Consider the following 16,937-nt stretch of genomic DNA (forward strand, 5'->3'; position numbering starts at 1 on the left):
GTGATGGGCAAATGTATAACCAAGTTCAAAAAAGAATTACATAAATTCATGGAGTTTAGGTCCATCGATGGCTATTAGCCATGATGGTTGGGGATGCAACCTGCCTGCCTGAAGCTCGCAGAGAAGACAGATGTGGCTCATTCTAAAATTGCTGTGTTTTGGACACTCCCCCTGAAGCTCTGGTATTGGTCACTGTTGGAAACAGGATACTGACCTAGATGGACTGTTGCTGTGACCCAGTGTGGCAGCTCTTATGTTCTATTATGGAAAAATTACCATTAATCCTACATTTTTCTGTTCACAGACTACCTATTGTCGATTCAACAAAAAGATTAGGAAAGGGAAGCTGAGGGCATATAGGGGAAGGAGGAGAAAAATGTGTGCATGCAGGGGAGGGAGATGCAAGAGGTAGGGGGGAATTTTGGAGTACAGGAAGGAGAAAAAGAGTGGGGTAGTACAGTCTTCCTGCTTTGGGCAGTGTCAGAATGACAGTTGCCAGAACATACCAGCGAATCTGGCAGTGATGATGAAATAGAACTTTTAGTGATTTAAGTTTGATACTTCATACCATGTGATATTTCTATCTTAAAGTAACATTCTCTTTTGGTTTCTTGACTTTTTTTGTTCTTATATGAATATTTTAATTTTTAAAGAGTTCCTTGACAAAAAACTGTTAAAATGGGGTTAAGGTTGAGTGGGTATTAGTAATTTAGGGTAAAACCCAAGGATGTTTCAGCTATCCCAGAAACAAGCATTATAAAGGCAAGATATTCCAAGTTAAGTTAAATGCAAAAGGAAATCCAAAATGTTAAGATAAGGAAATACAAAGGTAAAACACATCCTCACTGTATTGACACAGTGAGGGGGCAGAAGAGAAAAATGTAATGTATTTTATAATTTCTTCTGATCTGGGAACATTAAAGCATTTAGCAATTATCATGTGTCATGGTGTCACTACAGGGCAGAGTTAAGGTTGTTTGGAAGTCCATCAACCTTAATTCCATTTTAATGTAATTTCTGTTTGGAAATATAGATGTAATAGTACCATTTGGTCTTTAGTCCTGGACATGCTGTGAACAGAGACTGCAAGCTTCCCCATACAGCTTTTCAATGCCCACCATTCTTAATATGTATTCAACTCCATGGAGGTTTCATTAATGCTGTTCTGTGTAGTTTCATGATGCACTAAGAGTAAAGGGAACTTTGTCCGTTTGCTATGTGCACTTGATATTATGTTGATGGCTATGAATAACAACTTAATTGGGATGGGGCAGCGATTAGAGGTATTTTGTGGAATATTCACATTTTCATATTGTCATCACTTCCAACTTCCTCACCTTCATTCTGCCTACATTTCTGTAATGACTTCATTGTGAGATCAAGTACTACAGAAATAAGTACACTAGTCACTTCTGGAAAAGTTTGTCTCAGAACCCAAAAGCTAGCATTGTGATAGGGGTAGAAAATTTGTAATCCTTGGTTTACTTTTTCATAGCATTTCAAATCAACCACTCTTCCCTTGTATGTTTGCATCATACTTGTACACCTCTAATTCTAACTATATATTTCTCTTTTTAAACAGATACCTGGTTTAGTAACTCTGAAGAGGCTTTCATGTGTCAGCTTTGCTGGTGTTGATAGCTTGGATGATGTGAAAAACCACACATACAATGAATTATTTGTGTCTGGTGGTTTTGTTGTGTCTGATGAATCTGTTCTTAATCCAGAGTCTGTCACAGTTGGTAAGAATTTTTGTTAAAAATCATGAATTTTTAGTACAGGAGAAAGACGTCTTATTGACAGCACTTGAGAATGAAATCCTCCATTTAACTACAGAAGAGAGGCGATGAAAACTTCTTGCAGTCATATGTATCAAGCTTGTTGTAATGAATCACCTCAAAGAGGGTTAAATCAGTTCATTCTCATATGCACTTTATTATTAGCCTTTCTGGAGGTAGCTGTCTATAACCAACTGGATTGGGGCCACCAATTAAAATTTCATAGGCTGCTGATGTAGAAGTCAGTGTAGTCTCTCAGCCTGGGTCAAATTGAATAGCTACCTCGACATGAAAAGTTTTTTGTATGATGCTACCAAACCATTAATATTCCAGTCCTCAAAGAATTATACTTGGCTTTTATAATTGTACCCTTTATTTAAGACCGCATACGTCTCTCCATTCTCTCCTCCCCCCTCCCCCACACCAAACATCCCCCCCCCCCGAAACAAAACTTAAGTTAATTCGTTATTAATAGATCTCTCTTAATGGCAATAAGTCACTGAGTCAAATTTAGTGTAAGCTTACACAACTGTAGTGGGCCTGGGCCACTGACTGCAAACTGTAATCTATTAGAAACTGAATCTAAAAAAAACCCAGTTCTTACAAAGCTCAGTACTGGGCTTATGTTTTCAACTGTTAATCAAAGATCTGTAAAATGGAAGACACAATAGTTTTTGTGCTTAGCTTAGATTTTAAATGTTTTTTTAAACTATATAACACAAATTATTTTCTCTCCAAAACAGATAAACTTAAAAATTTCCTAAAGTTCCTTGAGGACCTTAATACACCTGATGGGAAATGGCAGTGGAAAGTCCACTGTAAAATACAAAAAAAACTCAAGGAGCTTGGGAGGTAAGCAGTGTACTCTAAATACCGAAGTGTTGAAATGACATGTTAGAAAAACAGTGCTTTCAAAGATATAAAATCTTAAATAAAGAAAATTATTTTTGAAGGGAGTTCTCATTATGTGATATTATATAATTTGAATATTGATCTAAATGTAAACCTCCAATCCTCTTTTAAATAGAATGAATGCTAAAGCCTTGAGTCTGCTGACACTTCTGAATACCTATCAGAAGAAACACATGGTTGAGATTCTGTCATATCATAACTGTGACTCTCAAACACGAAATGCTCCAGAATTAGACTGTCTTATCCGACTTCAGGCTCAGAATATACAACAAAGACATGTTGTCTTCTTAACAGGTAAAACCAGAACTTGCAGCTCTTTTTCTTAAGTTTGATATTATTGTGTTACTAAGTCACTCCTCTTTGTCTTTTTGTAAATTCAGAAAAGAATGTCAAAACATTTTCAAATTATGCTGATAATGGAATAGTAGTTGCTACAGTTGATGACTTTATGCAAAACTTCAAAAATCTCGTTGGCTACCACAATTCAATTACTGAAGAGAACAACCTTCCTTCACCTGGTGTTCCTGAAAGACAATCAGGTAATATTCAGCATATTTTATACTTTCCAGCTAATCAGAGGAGTGGGGTGGAGATCCTTTAAGTGTAGTGTGTCTTTACTCTTAAACAAATACTGTAGATTTGTGAGGAAATCCCAACTCTCAAGTACTCTGTATTTTAAGAAGTGGGAAAGGGATGCTGGGATGGAATATTTTAAGGTATCTTCAATACAGAATTACTGACTAATTCAGTATCCAAGAAAGCCTGATGATGATGATGATTGATTAAGAGGGAAAGGTAATGTGTAAGCCAAATGACATTCCCTTCTGTTCTGAGAGAAGGATAAGCTTAATGACAGATTTAGTAATGGTAACAAAATGAACTGGATGTCAGTAATTGTATTCTGTAATTGTCTGATCAAATACTGACCTACTGTATAACTTTAGATGCTGTTTTGACATTAACCCCTTTGGAGCTGGGAGTTGGGATTTCCCAACACTAAACATGAACACAATGCGCAGAAGCTTTTAGCATCGGAATATCTGGACATTCACACAAAGGGTTAAGTGTGTGTGTTGAGTAAGTGAACAAGAGTGGCAGAAGACCAAGCCTTAAGTGATATTGGATTTACCTACCCGAAGCATAACACTCTGTGAGTAGTGTATAGCTTTTTTTAAAAATCATATATTTCAATAGAGTAGGACTTCTCTTTCTTAATATAGTTCTTGTAGAAAGCGATGAAAAGGACGAGGAAGATATGTCTTTGGATTCAGGGGATGAAACATCACAAATAGAAATCTGCAGTGATGCCTCAAAGTATGATTCTCATTCAGAAGCTTTGCAGACAGAGACCAAAGGCTCACATGGAACAGATTCAAAAGAAAAAACTCTAACCGATATGCAGCTGTCTTCTGAAGGACAAATTGGGTTGATGGAAAAAACTTCTAAACTTGATTTGGAGGAGATACAGCCAATAACTCCTGTTTCTACAACATGCTCAGCTGAAGGAGACAAAAACAATTCAGTAGAACAAGTTCCTTTCAACAACTTTCAAGTTTACAGTAGACAATTAAGTATGTCCCATCAGTTCAGTCATTTTAATGTTCTCACTCATCAGACTTTTCTGGGAACAACATACCCAGTTTCCACAAGTCAAAACCAAGAAGGTGGGAATTATTTTCTGTCTGCTTACAGTCAGAGCATGGATACAGACAAGTCATCTTCTCCCAGTAATTGGGATGTAAATTGTGAATCTTCCAGGCCATATTCAAAATAGAAATAAACACAAAACTAAAACTTTTTATAGGTTTGTTGTGGACTTCTTTCTGTTTCTAAAAAAGTGAATTAACAGTTTCTATTTTATTCTCTGAACAAAATATTTCTTGTCGTTTAACTCAAATGTTTCCGTCTTATTTAAATCATGATGGCCTGTACCAGTTGAAGCATCTGAAAATTGAAATAAATATATATTTTTTAACATTTATTGTATTTGAATTATCTTGTTTTGTTGGCACTTTTAAGTTTTTACATTTGTATTTGACCTGTAATTGGGCTTCAGTTTGAAGTCTGTTTTAATGTAAAACTGAATGTTTGCCTAAAGCATGTGAAATAGCAAAGCTTCATTTTTTAAGTAAACTGTAATAGAGTATCCAAGCCACTTGTCTTTAAATGAATATAAAAACTGTTATGTATTTATTTGATTGACATTGGACACAAATTTTGTACAAAATGTTTTTACATAGCGATAAGGCAGTGTAGTTATTTTAATGAAAAAAATATATAATACTGGATTTTGGCTAAATACCTCAATTAGAGTAACCAATGGTGCAGTTCCATTTAAAAAAAAAAAAAATAAACTCTTCATGCACATGGGCCTTAGTAGCAACTTGCTTTGTTTTATATCCTGTTTCTAAAATACAGAAAAATGATGCTGCAAAATTTATTTCAATACCATTTTTGTGTGCATCTAATTAATCTGTTTAGTACCTTCTGCTTACCTCAACTGCATGGAAATAGCCCTACAGTTGCAAAGTTCTGTATCTTCTTATAAATGTACAGATGGCAGACAGCTGATTTGTTCTGTCTTAACTTGAATTACTGTAGTAGTGTAACAGGTAGATACTTACCAGTACTTCTAGGCTCTGAACTTAATCTTCTGCTAAATGTGGCAATGCCACTAAAATGAATATCTTCATAAGAGTTTAATTACTGTTCTCACCCTTTCTTTAAAATTGTCTTGTGCTAGATTTTTGTCTCCTCCCCCCTCCCAAACATTTTTCTGTAGTAACTCAATTATTGAAGCACAAATGTATCAACTTTCCTTGTGCACAGTCTTGTAAATACTATCAAGAAGATTTCCAGAAAACACTATGTGGATGGTAAAACAAACTCTGGCATGCTGCTACTTTTTTTTTTTTTTTTTAATGTAGTGTTAAAGTCCACTACCACCTAAACGTTTTCTTATATTACTAAGGTTTTTTTTTAATCATCAAGACAGTTTATTTTTGTTGCGGTCAGTTTTAGTACAGCCAGGGGCAAATGTTTTAAAGGCAAAATGTGATTAAGCAGCCACAAATGACAGGTGCACTCACTACTTTATAGTAGCTAAAACTATTTTTTTTTTTTTTTAAAGCTAACTAATTTCAAGCTGGTATTCATTTTTAAAATACCATTTAATGCATTTTAAGTAAAACACTTCTATAAAAAGATGACTTCTAAAAATAGAAGAAAAGCTCCCACTCATTCAGAACAGAGGTGGCTACAGCAGCAGCACAGATAGATATGGAAGAGAGGCTATTCAGGCAATCAGGCTCTGGCAGTCTAATGCAAACAGAACGTATGTAAGACCACAGGTGGAAAATCAACATTAATCAGTTGTGTTCTCATTTCAGATACAGGACAACCGGCTATACACACGAGGGTGTGGATCTGTGGGCACAGTATTGTGTTTTGGGTGCATATGCACGCATCCAGGTTGCCCAAGGGCTCCAGCTAGGATTCGGTGGTGAAGCATTACTCAGTTGGCACGCACGGAGGGGCATGTTATAGGATCAACTGATACTGCTATTGTATGCTGTGCAAGCGCATCAGCAGCCACTGGATATATTGGTGATACACCTGGGAGAAAATGATCTGGGAACACTTAAAGGGGTGGAATTAATGCTTCGAACTAGGAGGGACCTGATGCAGGTCCTGGGAATTTTTCCAGGGGTTAACATTGTCTGGTTGAATATGCTTCCATGTCGGGAATGGTCAGGAGCCATAAATCCCACCAGGGTGGACAAAACCAGGAAGTATGTGAACAGGGAGGTGGCCAAATTCTTGTTGCCCTGGGGGACAGTAATTTCACATTCTGGTATAGTCTATGGGGCACTGGAGTTATTTCAGGAAGATGGGGTGCACCTGTCAGACTCAGGTGCTGCCATATTTTTGGCTGATGTAAAAGAAGGTATTGGGAGATGTTTGGGAACTCGGCTGGCTGTGGGGAGAAGGCAGCCAAGCTAATGGCTGGCACCTCCTTGTGGTGGATGTTCAGGGCAGGTACTCCATAAATTAAGGCACAGAAGAATGGATAAATGGCTTGGGAAAGGAATTGAGGAGAAGTGCTTGGTATCTGAGCGAGCTGGGGGTAGTTAGGGACTCCTCTGATTGGTATGGCAGGGAGCCAACCCCCTATCATTATAGTCCACCTTAACCCCTCCTACCAGGGGGTGAGGGTTGGTAAGATCCCAGCAAGGGAATTGCTGGAGGGACCTGGCTGAAAAGGTGGGGCAAGCTGGAGGAAGCACCACCCCATCCACCCTGGAATTGGCTGGAATGGGAGGTTCCTGGCAGTGGATCTGCTGGAGGGACATGAGCGGAAAGGGGGAGCTGGTAAAATCACTCAGTGCTCTTCCCCGCCCCCCCCCCCCGTTAATTGTGGGGGTTCACCTGCACATTTTATCTGCTGGGTTAGTCAGAGACATCTAATAAAGTTGCCGCCTGATTAAACCTGTATCTAATGTCTCCTGTCATTCTTTTGGCATAGCCAGATAATCACTGCCCTGCACTTTGAGCAGGGGGGGTGTCAGGCTGGCCCAGAGAAGAGGGCAATGCTTTCTGGCTTGCCGGGAGGAGAGACATAAAACTACTGGAAAAGCAGTCAGTGTGGTGAATGACTCACCACCTAGGAATGAGGGGTTTAAAAAGGTCACCCTGTTTAGAGCAGGTTATGCAGCACCCACCCACCCTATTTAGGTCAGAAAGAGGCTGGGTGATTAGCTACATCTGCTGTGGGCATTAGGCTAGCTGCCCTGCTGAGGGGGGCTGGGAAGGAATTTTTCCCTTACCACCATATTGGCCAGGTGCAGTTGGGTTTTTTTTGCCTTCCTTGCAGCAGGTTTAGGTGGGTTCTGTTCATGCATAGCATGATGGGCCGTAGGCCACATGTTGCAACTCTTTATTTAAGTGTATAATGGATGTTCAGTGCAGGTACTCCATAAATTAAGGCACAAAAGAACAGATAAGTGGCTTGGAAAAGGAATTGAGGAGAGGTGCTTGGTAATGGAGGGAGCTGGGGGCAGTTAGGGACTCCTCTGCTTGGTACAGCAGGGAGCCAACCCCTGATCATTATAGTCTCCCTTAAACCCTCCTACAAGGGGGAGGGGGGGTCGGTAAGGTCCTAGCAAGGGAATTACTGGAGGGACTTGGATAAAAAAGATTGGGGGGGAAGTTGGTAGAAGACACTTGCAATTGGAAGTTCCCAGCAGTGGATCTGCTGGAATGACATGAATGGAAAGGTGGTGGGCTGGTAAAAGCACACGTGCTCGCTCTCTCTCATTATATATATATATATATATATCCGCCGCGTTAGTCCCAGATATCTTCTAATAAAGTTGCAGCCTGATTAAACCCCTATCTAATTGTCTCGTCATTCTTTTGGCATAGCCAGACAAATTATATGTATTGTGCTAGATTTTGTCTCCTTTCCCCCTCCTCCTCCCCGAACATTTTTCTGTAGTAACTCAATTATTGAAGCACATATGTATCATCTTTCTTTGTGCCCAGTCTTGTGAATACTATAGAGAAGAGTTCCAGAAAATACTATGTGGATGGTAAAACAAACTCTGGCATATTACCATGTGTTTTGTTTTTTAATTTAGTATTAGTTTAAGTCCATTACCACCTAAACTAGTTTTCTTACATTACTCTTATTTTTGTTGCAGTCAGTTTAGGTTTTAGTACAGTCAAGGGACAATTTTTTTTAAAGGCAAAATGTGGTTATTAAGCCACAAATGGCACGTGCACTCATTACTTATAATAGCTAAAACTTTTTTATTTATTTATTTTTAAAGCAAACTTATTTCAAGCTTCAGAGTGGTAGCCATGTTAGTCTGTATCAGCAAAAACAGCAAGGAGTACTTGTGGCACCTTAGAGACTAACCAGTTTATTTGGGCATAAGCTAATGCCAAATAAATTGGTTAGTCTCTAAGATGCCACAAGTACTCCTTGTTTTTGGTAATTTCCAGCTGGTATTCATTTTTAAAATACTCAATGCATCTTAAGTAAACACGTCTATAAAAAGATAGCTGTTCTTCTAGTTTTAGAAATCCTTTCACTTCATTTTACTGTATCTAGTATAGATACAAAAAGCTATTCCTTCTGGAATATCAAACTCTATTCTGTATTATAGAATTAACTATTAGGAACTAAGCCACTGTATGGCACATGCAAAGTCATCATGCAGTGGCAATTCTTCTCATGAAGAAAAATACTCTCAATTTCCTTTCATCATTAAACTTTAGACAGATTGCCATACAGAAACAACTCTATTTCAAAGCGCACATTCAGATGTGTGTGGTTCTCGTGTATATCAGAGAGTTTAGGGTTCAACAAGGCTAGGCTAGGAGGTATGTGAAGAGGCAGGTGCCCAAATTCATGGATGTCATAGGAGGGTCAGTCTTTTCCCATCCAGGCATTGTATATGAGGCACCAGAATTATTCAGGGAGGATGGGGTCCACCTGTCAGACTTGGGAGCTGAGAAGTTTTTGGCTAATATTAAAGGGGGCATTAGGAGATGTCTGGGCACCTGGTTAACTGGGGGAGGGGTAGCCAAGCTAATTGCTGGTGCCTCTTTTGGCAGATGCCCACTGCAGGTATTCCCTGGGGAAGGGCTACCGTATCAAATAAAATGCACTGGTAAAGGATTTAAAGGAGAAGAAATGGGAGGGGATGAGGGGAGGGTTGGGACTCCTATGGCTGGTATAGCAGGGAGCCAACTCTCCCCCTTCTTTATAGTCTCCCTTAACCTGAGGAGGGGGGAAGGTGAGGTCCCTGCTGTGGGGTGGCTGGGAACCAGGGTAGATAAGGGGGAGAGCTGACAGAAGCTCCCAGCTATATATTGAAATGATTTTGGAATTATCTGCACTGTATACTTCTATCGGCCAGGTACGGCCAGGTACTCCCAGACTTTTAAGAAGGAAGTTGTGACCTAACTAAACCATGCTGCGTGTCTCTTGTCCTCTTTCTGGTATAGCTGGACAATAAGCACTGCCATTCAGTTTTAGCTAGCTTATTCAATACATATGCTGTTTTTTTTTTATTGCTGGGTTGCTCACTAGCACACACATTATTTATCTAAGTGATCAGACAGCTTTTTGGGCAAGGCAACAAAGGGGAAGAGATTTGGTCTAATTTTATTTTTTTAGTGTGAGGCAAAAATTGGTATGTCATTAAATATTTAATACATTTATTTATACCAAAAATACATATATTTTAAATTCTACAAAAAATTATGTAAATAAAAACTTTCTATACTGCTGTTTTTCTACTACATAATCTTAAGACATGTTCAAAGCAGAAGACCGTTCTAAACAGCAAATGCATTATATATTAGATTCAAGCATCTTCAAACAACCACATGGGGGGAGGAGGAAAGGGAACGAAACCACATAACCTGTCACATTTCATGTAGGAGCTAAGACCTTGGTTAAAAAAGATTTAGATGCAGTTAGTAAATTACAGTAGCAAATATAAAGTGCTGTGCCTGACATTTTTAAAGCTGAATGGTTTTGTATACATGTGTACCTTTTTTAAAATGGAGAAATAAAGTTTTCTTCTTGATTTATGGTTGGAATTAGACCAGTCTCCAACTCCTTCTGCTTCTGGAGGAGACCCTGAAATAATGGGTACAAAGTAAATGGTCTTCCTTCTGCACAAAATAGGCACAGTCGCAAGCTTCTACTTTATTTCTTATTCATACATTTCAGGCTCTTTAACCAGTTTAAAATATGTAATTATGAAGAAAAAAAAAAAAACTATAGTAAGTCAAGCACTCAAAGTAGGAAAAACGCCCCACTAAGACTGCACAGGGAACCAGGACCCAGGGCCGGCTCTAGGATTTTTACCGCCCAAAGCAAAAACAATTTTGGCAACCCCCCGCCCCCGTTCTTTAATTACCCCACCCCCGGCCCCAACTCCGCCCCTTCCCCAAATCCCCAGCCCTGCCTCCTCACCCCAGGCTCTCAAGCCTGGGAGGGAGGGAGGGAGGGAGGGGGAGAAGCGGCGCCCGTGCCGTGGCCACTCGGAGTCTCCCCCCACTCCCAGGTTTGAGAGCCTGGGAGGGAGGGGGAGACTCCGAGTGGCCGTGCCGCAGGTGCCGTTTCTCCCCCTCCCTCCCAGGCTCTCAAGTCTGGGAGGGAGGGGGAGCAGCGGCGCGCGAATCAGCTGTTTCGCGCGCCATGGCAGCAGCAGCGGATGTGAGCTAGGGCGGCCGGGGCACATTTTTATGTGCTGCCATGCCGCCCCTAAAAATATGCCACCCCAAGCACCAGCTTGTTTTGCTTGTGCCTAGAGCCGGCCCTGCCAGGACCCCACGGGACTAGGTGCTGAACAAAAAGATGGTCCCTTACGTAAGCCTTTTGCTCCTGTGCACCCCCACCATAAGCCCTAACATAGAGATAGGCTGGCGGCACGAACTGAAGTGGCAAAATTGTATGGGCTTGGCAATTCCAAGGTGCAGCGAGGCCCCTAGGTATGATGTTAGACTGTCATATATTTAGGTGTGGAAAGATTAGATTTTTATTGGTAAAATGTTGGTTTTGCCATACATACACAAACAGATGAAAAAAATATTTCTATCAGTAGTAACTGACATTTACAGACAAAGTAAGAAAAATGCTGCTTAAGGACTTACTTTGATTTAAGGATGTTTATTTTGCATGTTTTGACATATAATCTTGACAATTTGTGTGCTAAGTTAAAAAGCTTTAACTTTTTGACGCTCACTGTCTATCATTAATTGTAGTAGACCCGACCCCCCCCCCCAATATCCCACAACTGTGATTCAAAAAATGCTTAAAACCCACAAATTTGCACTACTGTGAAAATTTAAGTAGATTAGAAAGTATTAATAATAAACAGTGAGAGTGTTACAGTAGCCTCAAGGTTGCCAGAACTTACACTGGAGGCTGCACAGACCCTGGAATGTGCTCAGAAAGTGGAAAGGTGGCCTAAAGGCTCTTTTGCCCCTCACTAACTACACCAGGGCTGCACCTTGCATGCTGTGACCATTGAGACTTAGAACAATAGCTGGTCCCTCAGTTCTATTCTTATATCTGCCAGAAATGACCCTGTGCAACCTCTCAGTAAGAGGGAGAGAAAGATACTTGCAGTCTTCCTAAAATACATTTATGAGATCTTGCTCACAAATAGGGGCTAAGGTAGTCAGTCACTGGAAAGGAGGTGACTAGAACTCACTGGGTTTTTTTGTTTTGCTGCCTACCATACCTTTCCCTAATGACTAAGTTTGAGTGAAACATGAGTGGCAGATCTTGCTACACCTGTGATGGAGAAAATGGAGCACTGCTCCATCATAGTTGAAAGAGGAGATATCTCTGCTTTTTGGGAGGAGGCTGTGCTCATCCTCCTTTTTACCCCCTCCCCCCCGCTTTTTTTTTAATTTCTACCTTTCCTAGGCCAAGGAGTGGTGGCAGCTAAGGATACCACTGCTCCTGTATTCCTGTAGGTAGGAAAACAACCCTATTTCACCCTCCTACGCTAAACCTGAAATCACTGATCTCAACACCGTAAAACACTAACACCGAACTTCTTTGCTAAGCTCACCTAGAACAAACTGCAGGAATCCTCAGCAACATGCTGGCTTCAGTCCCCATAATTGAACACCATTCTGCAAATATGGTGTAGGTAGAGGAATATTCAAAAGTGATGGATCTTTGGCAAACATTTCCACGAGCTCAGAGAAACCCAGCCAAATGGAATTGGACAATGTAATGGATCCAGCTACATAGACAGTTTCTATTTACAATCTCCCACGTGTACATGCCAGCTAAGGTCTGGCGATTCTGGAATCCCAGCTAGCTCATTCAGCATTGGACAATAAAGACGACTGTCACCTTTGTCTTCCTCATATTTTGCAGGGGCATTGTGTGGGGAAGGGAGTATATCTGCTACCGGTGTACCAAATGTGCAGGGACAGAAGCATGTCTCCCTAGAAGCACAGTAATTATTACAATATATTGTAACTGTTTATAGTTCTGCTGGAATGCTTGCAGACTTTCTCCCTCTAGCTGCTTTACCCAACGTATTTGTCGTGCTTCTATAGCTGTAATGCTTTGGTGAAAGAAGTGGCACTAGTCAAAACTGCAAATTAATTACTTCTGTCAATAAATTACTGGTAGAACCTGCTGATCTTTTGGTTAGACCACTGCTGCACCAAACAATATGACACTACATTAGGACATATTCTCATTAGGAAAATAATGCAAAGTAGGTCAGAGAGTTGAAGTTCCACTAGTAAGTGTTCCTGCTTTCATGAATTAATTTTTAATTGCAGAATGGGAGTGCAACCTGAAAAGAACCTGATGCTGAATGAAATAAAGTGACACAAACACTGTTTGCAAAGGCCAGTTTTCTAGTATTGTAGTTTAACAGTTCAAACTGATGTTTAATGTTCAGAATGAAAGGCATTATTGTTATGCCTATGAATAGCTCCATACTTTCACTTACACCAAAAAAGTTCTGTGTGAAAGATATGCAAACTTGTAGGGTATTAAAATGTGAGTTATTTTAGGAGTTTTGTTATAGTATGCACTTTGCACTCCCACCCACCTATACCAGGTCATTTAGCAGAGGAAAACCATGAAGCATTTGTGCTGATCATCCAAGTCTACTACCTCAATTGGCCTGGCCATGCAGAAAGACTGGCCTGAAGTAGAGAGAGTGTTCTTACTGAGATGCATAAATACCCGCACCTCTTGGGCACTTGTTGTGCAAGTGTTTCCCATACCTGGTCTTGCTGCTTCCCTTTCCTGCTTGTCTCTGTTCAGATGAGTTCCCCTTTCCTCACAATTCCTTGGACTGCTCCTTAAAGAACCCCAAAATGTCTTTCTTTCTGTAGCCAGACAAGGACTCACTGCATCCAGCTTCAGTGAGCATATTTGCTTTGAACCACATTCTATTATCCACTAAATCACTCCTGTTTTACTAACTAGATGGATAGCAACATCATCTCAATAGTATCTTGACCCCATATAAAAAAGTATGTAGCCTTCAGAGGCATCAGTTGATGTTTTATGTGCAGTGTCCATACTCTTAAATATTTTAAACTTTTCACTAAAAAGAAACAGATCTCATTCAAATTGTTTTCACTAAATCTTGTGGAGCTATGTCATTACCATTAATTTACTAGAGGTAACGAAGCAAACATTATGTACCTTATACAAATGTGCACGTGCTTTTCTTTTGAACAAATTCAGTTATATGACTTTGTTAAGTCACTTCTTATTTTTATAGATAGACTGGGAATCCAAAAACAGATTTCCATGTTGACAAAATAAAACCTAATTTAGGGAAGGTGTTTTATAACAATTCATACTTCAGATTAACAAAGTAAAATATTTTTCATAGTTGCTATATGATTGCCAGCCCTGTTAAGTCTTTTGCTGTGAGTGGATAGCTACACCTTGACAGGCTCAACCACCAGTTGTGGGAATGTCATCCCCTTAAGATAGGGTCCTGATGTGCTGTGAAAAAATTATTCCACTTTTATCCCAGAGTTGAATCACCCCCTCCCCACTTTCTTAGGTGCTCAACTGTCTCAAAGCTAGGAAAAGAAAGAGGCTAAAGATGAGAGTAATATAAGAAACACCAGGGCAAAAAAGTAGGATGAAAAACAGGGATAGAATCAAGAATAGGGCTAAAAGGATGGGAAATGATTATGAAAATACAAAACTTTAAAATATTCAATTCAGATTTAGCTCATACTGTACCTGGCGTAATTCTGATAGTCCTTTGAGGATTGCCTGTTGTCGGTCTCTGTTTTTCACCACATTAGGATTAAGAAGTGGATCTCTCACATGATCAGAACTAAAAATCTGTCGTGGTGTATGGCAAGAATCTAAAGATAAGTATAAATCAAATTAATTATACTAAGTAATTGTTTCAATTTTTCTTTAATTTCTTCCAAGTAATCTTTATACAGGCTTTGCAGCATTTTTTTTTTTTTAATAATTAACGGAAAATACCAATGTTTATTTTTAAGCATGTTTTTTCTATTTTTATAGATTTAACTTTTCACAGTTGCAAGAAATTATGGGGAGATTGGACAACTAGGGGTAGACGATAATTGTTAATGCCAGTGGACGCTGAGATTCAAAAAAGTTAAAGCTGCATAACCATTAAAACACAAATTGTCAATATTACATATCAAAATATACAAAGTAAATATCCTTAAAACAAACTAAGTCCTTAAGAAGCATTTTTTTTTCTTTGCCTATCTTGTAAATTTTGGTTACCATTAGGGCTGTCAAGTAAAAAAATTAATCGCGATGTTAAACAATAACAGAATACCATTTATTTAAATATTTTTGGATGTTTTCTACATTTTCAAATATATTGATTTCAATTACAACACAGAATACAAAATGTACAGTGCTCACTTTATATTTATTTTTGATTACAAATATTTGCACTGTAAAAAACAAAAGAAATAGTATTTTCAATTCACCTGATATAAATACTGTAGTGCAATCTCTTTATCATGAAAGTTGAACTTACAAATGTAGAATTACGTACAAAAAAATAACTGCATTCCAAAATAAAACAATGTAAAACTTTAGAGCCTACAAGTCCACTCAGTCCTATTTCAGCCAATCGGCTCAGACAAACAAGTTTGGTTACATTTGCAGGACATAAAGCTGCCTGCTTCTTGTTTATAATGTCACCTGAAAGTGAGAACAGGCGTTCGCATGGCACTGTTGTAGCCGGCGTCGCAAGATATTTATGTGCCAGATGCACTAAAGATTCATATGTCCCTTCATGCTTCAATCACCATTCCAGAGGATATGCATCCATGCTGATGACGGGTTCTGCTCAATAACGATCCAAAGCAGAGTGGACCAATGCATATTCATTTTCATCATCTAAGTCAGATGCCACCAGCAGAAGGTTGATTTTCTGTTTTGGTGGTTCGGGTTCTGTAGTTTCCGCATCTGAGTGTTGCTCTTTTAAGAGTTCTGAAAGCATGCTCCAGACCTCATCCCTTTCAGATTTTGGACGGCACTTCATATTCTTAAACGTTGGGTCGAGTGATGTAGCTATTTTTAGAAATATCATATTGGTACCTTCTTTGCCTTCTGTCAAATCTGCAGTGACAGTGTTCGTAAAACAACAACATGTGCTGGGTCATCATCCGAAACTGCTATAACATGAAATATATGGCAGAATGCGGGCAAAACAGAGCAGGGGACATACAATTCTCCTCCAAGGAGTTCAGTCACAAATGTAATTGACACACTATTTTTTTAACGAACATCATCAGCATGGAATCATGGCTTCCGGAATGGTGGCTGAAGCATGAAGGGGCATACGAATGTTTAGCTTTGTTAACTTTATTTTATTTTAACACTATCCATTAGTGGCCTACCAAGTACAGGCTCTCTGTATAATACTGCGCCACAACTGATAAGGATCCTTTATAAGGATAAATGTCAGAGACTTCAGTGCACTATTTACATCAGGTATTCACACAACTCTTAAAACTAAATCACTATGACCCCTCCCTCCCCCATCTTAATATCGGTTTATAATATGTTTCAGTACCATTAAACTGTCGATATTGTGGATCATGTGTTGAAGGTCTAGTCATTGGTGCATCTGGATCAAGGTAATAAATTTCATTTGTTCGCACATAGGGAATAAAATGAGAAGAGGGTGGCCGTTCAGCTTCAATAACTGGAGAAGACGATTTCCTCTGTTGCATGTCTGTGTTGATATTTTTCTCTCTTCCGCTATTGCCATTCTGAATTGGGAAATTAGAAGTATTTATCTGCCTTTGTTGTACTTGGTATAATCTGTTTTTAACTGCTGGAACAGGTGGTGATTCAGATCTGTGCAAAACAATTTTAGTTAGACCAAAATTTTCAAGCAATATGCTTCATTTTATTAATACGCCTAAAAACTAATGAAATATTGTTTAATAGATCTTTAAACAAAATCTAAAATGATGTCTTCCCTCCCCTATGTGCTTTATGTGCACTACAAACATTTAGGCTTTTCACGCTTTTAGCGCAAAGTGGCCAGAAACTCAAGGATCTTGCTAATTAGGAATTCCCAGATGACAAAGAATCAGCATAATGACTCTACGCTACTTCTCTTGACACTTCAGGATAGGCTGCATGGGTTGATGAAAGGGAGAACCCGCACAGTTCTGGTTATTCCCACCTGCCAAAATGGTCACTTGGGACCAAAG

General features: G+C 39.3%; 2 protein-coding genes across 12 annotated transcripts in view; one reads left to right on the forward strand and one right to left on the reverse strand.

The window, feature by feature from the left end:
* The window catches only part of TASOR (transcription activation suppressor), a 57,821-nt gene extending 52,414 nt beyond the window's left edge, over window positions 1-5,407 (forward strand). For 3 of the 7 annotated variants that reach the window (XM_034775797.1, XM_034775798.1, XM_034775796.1), the window contains 5 exons: window positions 1,583-1,742; window positions 2,522-2,630; window positions 2,806-2,984; window positions 3,071-3,229; window positions 3,635-4,054. In XM_034775797.1, the coding sequence (XP_034631688.1) occupies window positions 1,583-1,742; window positions 2,522-2,630; window positions 2,806-2,984; window positions 3,071-3,229; window positions 3,635-3,690 (663 nt within the window). In that variant the 3' untranslated portion in view covers window positions 3,691-4,054. Of the gene's footprint in view, window positions 1-1,582; window positions 1,743-2,521; window positions 2,631-2,805; window positions 2,985-3,070; window positions 3,230-3,634 lie in introns of all 7 variants that reach the window. The other 4 variants (XM_034775794.1, XM_034775793.1, XM_034775795.1 and 1 more) reach the window with 2 other exon arrangements.
* Window positions 1-16,937, reverse strand: part of CCDC66 (coiled-coil domain containing 66) — a 69,344-nt gene that overhangs the window by 12,606 nt on the left and 39,801 nt on the right. For 2 of the 5 annotated variants that reach the window (XM_034775803.1, XM_034775799.1), the window contains 3 exons: window positions 16,289-16,575; window positions 14,458-14,585; window positions 9,671-10,344 (listed from right to left, as the gene is read on the reverse strand). In XM_034775803.1, coding sequence (XP_034631694.1) covers window positions 10,261-10,344; window positions 14,458-14,585; window positions 16,289-16,575 — 499 coding nt within the window. In that variant the 3' untranslated portion in view covers window positions 9,671-10,260. Of the gene's footprint in view, window positions 1-9,670; window positions 10,345-14,457; window positions 14,586-16,288; window positions 16,576-16,937 lie in introns of those variants that run through there. The other 3 variants (XM_034775800.1, XM_034775802.1, XM_034775801.1) reach the window with 3 other exon arrangements.

Source organism: Trachemys scripta, chromosome 7 (assembly GCF_013100865.1).
Source record: "Trachemys scripta elegans isolate TJP31775 chromosome 7, CAS_Tse_1.0, whole genome shotgun sequence".
Taxonomy (NCBI): Eukaryota; Metazoa; Chordata; order Testudines; family Emydidae; genus Trachemys; species Trachemys scripta.